This window comes from Nuphar pumila, chromosome 15 (assembly GCF_984573655.1).
Source record: "Nuphar pumila chromosome 15, dmNupPumi1.hap1.1, whole genome shotgun sequence".
Lineage (NCBI taxonomy): Eukaryota > Viridiplantae > Streptophyta > Magnoliopsida > Nymphaeales > Nymphaeaceae > Nuphar > Nuphar pumila.
In genome coordinates this window covers 73292712-73300924 of record NC_143263.1, presented here as the reverse complement: position 1 = coordinate 73300924, position 8213 = coordinate 73292712, and the positions used below count along the sequence as shown (strand labels likewise).

The 8213-nt window shown below is 36.4% G+C and overlaps 1 protein-coding gene across 1 annotated transcript; it reads left to right on the top strand.

Moving 5' to 3' along the window:
* Positions 1–3014: 3014 nt before the first annotated feature.
* On the top strand, positions 3015–5852 carry LOC149815594 (uncharacterized). Its single transcript, XM_089989558.1, has 3 exons — positions 3015–3093; positions 3170–3299; positions 5642–5852. Exons 1-3 carry the CDS (start codon positions 3015–3017, stop codon positions 5739–5741), a joined length of 309 nt encoding a protein of 102 aa, XP_089845684.1. The 3' UTR covers positions 5742–5852.
* Positions 5853–8213: the final 2361 nt, after the last annotated feature.

Here is an 8213-nt window from a genome sequence, read left to right as displayed (position 1 = left end):
GGTAGATCAACTCCATACTCATGCTGGCCAGTATTTGTAACTCCATACAACCTTCCACCAAGCTTGTGTATGAAACGTCCAAATCTTTTCTTGTCTCTGTTGATCCCTGGTCCGACCTCACCTGGCCAAAATCTTGATGTATATCTAAGGCCATTGATTGATGAATTAAAAGTACTGTGGGATGACGGTGTTACCACGTATGATGCCCACAAAAAACAAAATTTCAACATGAAGGCCGCTGTTCTATGGACAATCAGTGACTTCCCTGCATATGGTATGTTATCTGGTTGGAGCACACATGGGAGGTTGGCTTGTCCGTACTGCATGGAGGATTCCAAAGCTTTTAGATTGAGGCATGGAAGGAAGCCTTGCTGGTTTGATTGCCATCGTCGATTTCTACCCAGCGATCATCCGTTCCGACGTCAAAAGAATGCATTTACAGCAGGCACAACTGAAATGGAAGGTCCATCCTCAAGATTGTCTGGCATAGAGATTTTAAGAAGATTGCGATACTTTCCAGATGTATTAACAGATGCCCGCAGTCCTACACCCTTCCGTGGATTTGGGAAGGAACACAATTGGACGAAAAAATCTATTTTTTGGGAACTACCGTATTGGCCGACCCTATTGATACGACATAATTTGGATGTGATGCATGTAGAGAAAAATGTGTTTGATAATGTGTTCAATACAGTAATGAATATTAAAGGAAAAACGAAGGATAATCCGAAGGCCCGTATGGATTTAAAATTAATATGTAAAAGACCAGAATTGGAACTCAAAGAGTATAATGGCAAAGTACTGAAACCAAAGGCGAAGTACATGCTCGGACCTGATCAAATAAAACATGTATGTCAATGGTTGAGACAACTGAGATTTCCAGATGGATATGTCTCTAACATTGCTCGGGCTGTGAAGATTGACGATGGACAGTTATATGGGTTGAAGAGCCATGATTGTCATATCTTTATGCAACGATTGATACCCCTAGCATTCCATGATATGTTAGACAAACCTATATGGGGGTATTGTCTGAGTTGAGCGGATTTTTCAGAACATTGTGCGCATCGGAGGTCATTGTATCAGATGTAAAGAATCTCGAGGACTCTGTCATCACCACTGTTTGTCTGTTAGAAAAGATATTTACGCCAGCATTTTTCGATGTTATGGAACATTTGATCATACATTTGCCATATGAACTAAGGGTTGGTGGCCCTGTGCAATATCGATGGATGTACCCATTTGAAAGGTATATGTTTTTTTATATTTGTCTCTTTAATGACAGATATTTAAAATTTGAAATGTATATTCTTGTCAGATGCATGTTCGACCTAAAAAAAAAGGTTCGTAATAAAGCAAGAGTAGAAGGCTCTATTTGTGAGGCGTACACTTTAGAAGAGATTTCAAATTTCTCATCTATGTACTTCGAACCTCATATTTCAACACGTTACACATGCCCGCCCCGTAACGATGATGGAGAACAAGTAACTGTAGCTGACAAGCTGTCGATATTTCAACGACTTGGGCATGCATTTGGTAGTTGCCGATCAAGGCTATTGACAGATCGAGAGCAAGATGCAGCACACATCTATATTCTTTTTAATTGTTCAGCGATCGACCCATACATCGAGTAAGTATATGTATATGCAACTCAATTATAAATCCTTTTATGTTCTTTATGTGGATACATGGCTCGGTAATATAAGTATTTGTGGTTTGTAGACGATTTGATCTGGAGTTGCAAAGCAAAGTTTCACATCTCACTAATGCAGAAGTACAAAAAGAACGTGAAACTAAGTTTGTGGAGTGGTTGAAACAGTTGGTAAAGAAGCTAACATAAATTTTGTACTTATAAACAACACTAAGTTACTTAATTGATCGTGATCACAATAATTGTTTATGTCTGTGCGTAGGTTCGCCATGGTGATGTTAAAGATCAAGGAATATGTGATTTAGAAAATGGTCCGACCAAAGTTGTGCAATGCTACAACGGGTATATCGTAAATGGTTATCGATTCCATACAAAAGACTACGGTATAAACAAATCAACGATAAATAGTGGCGTGTGTGTCAAGGGTAGCAGCTACGGTGAAAATGAACATGATTACTACGGTGTTATAGAGGAAATAATGGAGTTGACTTACTTAGGCATGAATAACAGGGTTACGGTATTCAAGTGTCATTGGTTTGATCCAACTGCAACAAGACTCGACAAAGCTTCAGGCATTGTGGAGGTGAATCATAAATCCAGGTTTGGAACATATGAACCATTCATATTAGCCTCGCAAGCTCAACAAGTTTATTATACTTCATATCCGAGTATAAAAAAGTCAGATAGAAATGAATGGTGGGCAGTTTGCAAGGTGAAATCCAAACTATACCCCGAGTATGATCAGTTACAGGAAGATGAGTTAGCTGAAGACAGTGATTACTATCAATCAGATGATGTCTGTGACTTCGCTTATGGTCACGATGTTGCGCATGATATGCATGTCATATCTCCATTGGCTGATGAAACATTCATAGAGGAATGTGATCCAAATGATGTACCAAGTGGATGGGCAAACAATGAAGAAGAAGAAGAAGAAGAAGAAGAAGAAGAAGAAGAAGAAGAAGAAGAAGAAGAAGAAAGTCAAACTAGTGACGAGGAAGAATTCTCAAGCTAGTGAGCAAAATCTTATACTACAAACCTCTATTTAAATGCATTGTAATACTTGATGTGAGTTGTATTGCAATACTTGGTGTGAATGATTAAAAATTTTATTTGAATGTATTGTAATACTTGATACGAATGATTCGAATGCATTGTAATACTTGATGTGAATGATTTCAATTATCTGAATGTATTATAATTTATGCAATTAACGAATGATTTGAATTAGTGCAATACTTGATGCCAATGATTTGAATTATTTGAATGCATTGCAATGCTTGATGTGAATGACTTGAATGCATTGTAATACTTGATGTGAATTATTTGAATGTATTGTATGACATATGTTATTTGTTAGAATATGGTTCGTGGAGGTTATAGTGGTCGCTCATCCAGTAGTAGCCAGGCTCAACCTTCATCTTCACGGGCTCCTGTGATAGGTATATCATATAACTAATTAGATGCTTGATTAGTTCAAATGCACATTCTGAGAACTTGGTGTGTATTTTTTTACAGATGATGTTGCGCCTGTACACGACCCACCTACACCAGTTGATCGCACAAGTCAACAGCCAACACAGGAAACAGGGTCTTCTCAGGCTGGCACAAGAAGACTCATTCGAATAGTGTATATCGATAATCGACCGTAAGTATTTTGTTTTCAATTATTGCATAATATTTTATATTGATATTTACTGTGTAACAATTCATGTGCAGCACGAGGTTTGAGCCACAAGAAGTAGTACGAGAGATTAGGAATTCACTTCTTCAACATCTACCAGGACCAGTTGCTCAATGGAAAGAGTACCCAAAGGAGGTGTTAGACAGATTGTGGTCCTCATTCATGGTATACAGTTGTTCCTCATAGTTAATGTGTTTCATATTTAATTTATTTAAGCAATGTCTACTAACTTTCTGAAAATATTTGTAGGCTTCGAATCGCTTTGCAACTACGGTGGAAGAAAATGATGCAAGGAAGGTGTGGCAGAAGGTGGCTGCCAATCGATTTGCAGACATGCTGCACACTATGAAGACTGCAGCAAAAAAAGCATCTGGCGTAGTAGATGATCCATTACTGTGGAAGGGCCATGGTCCTATTACTATCAGGAGAGATTACTGGGATGAAATGTGCGATATGTGGGCGGGAGATGCATTTAAAAATCGCTCTGCGAAGGCTTCACAAAATCGATCGAAGATGCCCGAAGCCCATCTACACACAGGTGGATCTAAGACATTTGGGAGCCACCTAAAGAAAATGGTAACTCATCAATATATAATATTAATTTTATAAGTATTGTTGCAAATTTGTGTACTAAATCTTTTGTCATTTAACTTCGCAGGAAGCAGAAAAAGGAGGCAGTGTACCATATAAGGATGTGTTTGTAGAAACACATAAACGGAAGACCACGGGAGTCTTCGTATCAGAGAAGGCGAGAACGACAACGGTATGTATTAATTCTATTAATAATCATTGCAATATATATGCAAGTCATCATAATGTTATCATTAATTATTAATGAATACTTTAAACATTATTTTGTAGGAGGCATATGAGCAACAGATGGTAGAGCGATATGGCGAAGACGCTACTCAGCATCCATCATTTGATCCTACAGCATGGGTGACTGCAGCAGGTGAACCCAAAAAAGGTCGCGTGTTCGGGTTTGGGAGTAATATGAACACTTCACCAGTTATTGGTTCTTCCAGTTACGGCTCACCGACTTCTTGCGCCGACATAAGCTCCAAGCAGCCAACTATTCTTTCCGGTGATGATGTACGCGAGATCATTAATGAATCACTGAATAACTACTTCCAATACACCGTCGCCCCCTTTCTCCGAAATGAGATCAAGGCCGCTGTTCAGGATAGGGGATCTTCGATTCCAGGTCCCTCTCAGGTATAATCACATATATAGTTTTTTTGACTGTCTTAAAGCACATCTGAGCATGGTAGAATCACATATAGAGTTTTTCTAGATGCCTTAGAACACATATGAACATGCTATAATCACATATTCAATTTTTTTACTGCCTTAGCACACATATGAGCATGATAGAATCACATATAAAGTTGCTTTGTCTGCCTTAGAGCACATATGAGCATGCTATATTCACATATTCAATTTTTTTACTGCCTTAGCACACATACGAGCATGATCGAATCACATATATAGTTTTTTGCCTGCCTTAAAGCACATCTGAGCATGGTAGAATCACATATAGAGTTTTTTTATATGCCTTAGAACACATATGAACATGCTATAATCACATATTCAATTTTTTGACTGCCTTAGCACACATATGAGCATGATAGAATCACATATATATATATATATATATATATTTAACTTTTTGTCTGTCTTAGAGCACATATGAGCATGATAGAATCACATATAAAGTTTTTTTGATTGCATTAGAACACATAAGCATGCTATAATCACATATTCAGTTTTTTTACTGCCTAAGAACACATATGAGCATATTATAATCACATATTCTGTTTTTTGACTGCCTTAGCACACATATGAGCATGCTATAATAACATATAGAGTTTTTTAACTGCCTTAGAACACATATGAACATGTTATATATCATTTATGATAGAATCACATATAAAATTTTTGGCTTTGCCTGCCTTAGAGCACATATGAGCATGCTATATTCACATATTCAATTTTTTGACTGCCTTAGCACACATACGAGCATGATCGAATCACATATATAGTTTTTTGCCTGCCTTAAAGCACATCTGAGCATGGTAGAATCACATATAGAGTTTTTTTATATGCCTTAGAACACATATGAACATGCTATAATCACATATTCAATTTTTTGACTGCCTTAGCACACATATGAGCATGATAGAATCACATATAGAGTTTTTTTATTGCCTTAGATCACACATGAGCACATGATAGAATCACATATAGTGTGTAATTTATTTCATTATATTTTGTTTATCAATACTGACTGTTCTTTTCTTGTGTAGGCTGCTAGCGATAATCAGGGTAGTGGAGCTGAAGGGACAGATAAAGACAATGAACAAGAAGACGCACAAAATCTTGGCGATGATTAGAGGACTGTGTTGAAGAAGTTCTAATTTTTTTATTTTTCCTAATTGTAATTGTTGAATTGTAAATAATTAAACTTCTTAGTTTTAAGGTGGAACGATTAATTATTATAGATACTTGTTATATGAATTTTTTTGTGTGGTTTGTTTTTTATTTACAGGAAATATAAATTGTACAGGAAATATAAATTGTACAGTTCTCGGTAATTAATTTTTAAATAAATTTTTTTTGATTTTTTTCGTTTTTGCGACGGATTAGCGACGGATGATTCCGTCGCTATTCATATTAATCTAGCGACGGCTTAGCGACGGAATTAAATCCGTCGCCACGCCGTGGTCGCCGTTTAGTACCGGCGGATTGGCGACGGAATATAGCGCTCGTTATTCCGTCGCAATTAGCGACGGACTTGGCGACGGAATTATTCCGTCGCCAGTTAGCGTCGAAATATTCGCGACGTAAGCATACTGTCGCCGCGTTGTCGCTAATCCGTCGCTAACATGGTTAGCGACGGATTAGCGACGGATTAGCGACGGAATGTGGTCGTCGCTAATCTACTGCTTTGTTGTAGTGTCACTATTAGCTCATCACCATGATCTAGAGGAAAAGAGAAAATAATACCCATCTAACATGACAAATTAACAATACAAAAGATGATAAAAAAATGGGATAAGAAAAAAGTCAGTGAAATATTCGTGAACTTATAATAAAGCTCAAGATCTAGAGGGAAAAAGAGAGAAAAAGAATACCAATGTAGATAACGGATTAACAACCATGTTAGAGAGACAACGCCCAAGAATATTTCAGCAAGAAGATAGCAACACATGATATAACGTGGTTCGATCGATATGACCTACATCTACGAAAGGAGCACCAAGCAAAATTGATATGTTGTTATTTCTTAGAATGAGATACACGAGTTTATATAGAGAGTATAAAAAACAGATTCTATAGTTATGTGTAACAGAAGAGGAAAGGCAATAACCAACAAATCTTTAACATTTGAAGATGATATGGCCAATCTGTAATAATAGGCAACAAGGTAAATCTTGGGATGGAGTTAAAGACGTTCATCGTTATCACCCCCTCAAGCAGAGGTGCGTAAATATCTAATATTCCCAGCCTGTTCAAGACATGATTTAGAGTGTCCTTGGTGACAACTTTAGTAAATATATCAGCGAGCTGATCTGAACGGGATGTGAAGGGAGTTGATATTTCTTTACTTTGTACTTTATCCCTTACAAAATGAAAATCTATTTCTATATGTTTCGTTCTTTTATGAAAAATTGGGTTTGCAGTTATATGAATTGTTGTCTGATTGCCACAATACATGGGAGTTGGATTTTGAATTTCAAATCCCATTTTCCTTCATACGAGCCTTGGTCCATATCAACTCACATGTTGTGCTAGCCATTGCTTTGTATTAGACTTCAATACTTGATCTTGAGACCACATTTTTCCTTTTACTTTTCCAAGCAACCAGGTTTCCTCCAACAAGAACACAAAAACCAGTGGTGGATTTTCTATCAAGAGCACTTCCTGCCCAATCTAAATTTGAATAGCCAATAATATTAAGATGATTATTCTGTTTAAAGTGAAGGCCTTGTCTTGGAGATTTCTTGATGTATCACAGAATTCTATCGACTGCATCCATATATACCTTCTGAGGTTTATGCATAAATTTGCTGACTTCTCCTACAACATAATATATATATATATATATATATATACATATATATATATATATATATATATATATATATATATATATATATATATATATATATATTTATATATGTGGTCTTGTAACCGTCAAATATATAAGCTTCCCTACAATAGTCTGATATTGTTTCATGTTTTGAAGTGGTCCAAACTCATCTTTCTCAAGTTTATGATTTACCTCAATAGGAGTGTCGATGGGCTTGACTCCTAGCTTTCCTGTTTTCTGTCAACAAGTCAATAGCATATTTCCTTTGAGATAGAGACAAACCCTTTTTTAAATGTGCAATCTCAATTTCAAGAAAGTATTTTAGCCTTTCCAAGTCTTTAATATGAAAGACTTCATGCAAATATCATTTTACCTCTTTAATCTCACGCTCATAATTTTCTATTACTATTATATCATCAACATAAACTAATATAATAGTAACATGATGGATCTTTATTTTGACAAACAAGGAGTTATAAGACATGCACCTTTTGAAGCCCTTGTTCTCCAATGCCTGACTTAACTTAGCTTACCATGCTCTTGGAGACTGTTTTAAACCATATATAGCCTTCCTTAGTCTGCAGACAACATTTAAATTATTTTTGAGGATGTTCCGGAGGTATTTCTGTGAAAACTTCTTCAGTAAGATCTTCTTGCAAGAATGCATTTTTAACTTCTAATTGAAACAAATCCCAGTTCTGGTTGCAAGTGATGGACAATAAGATTCTAAGAGTATTCATTTTTGCCACTGGTGTGAAAGTTTTTGTGTAGTCAATTCCCTCAGT

Bases quoted from the DNA above. Each gene is read 5' to 3' on its own strand.
- LOC149815594 (XM_089989558.1), top strand. From the start codon at position 3,015: ATGGTTCGTGGAGGTTATAGTGGTCGCTCATCCAGTAGTAGCCAGGCT. The intron at 3,094-3,169 runs GTATATCATATA...ATTTTTTTACAG, and splicing joins TTCACGGGCTCCTGTGATAG to ATGATGTTGCGCCTGTACAC. The intron at 3,300-5,641 runs GTAAGTATTTTG...TTTCTTGTGTAG, and splicing joins GTGTATATCGATAATCGACC to GCTGCTAGCGATAATCAGGG.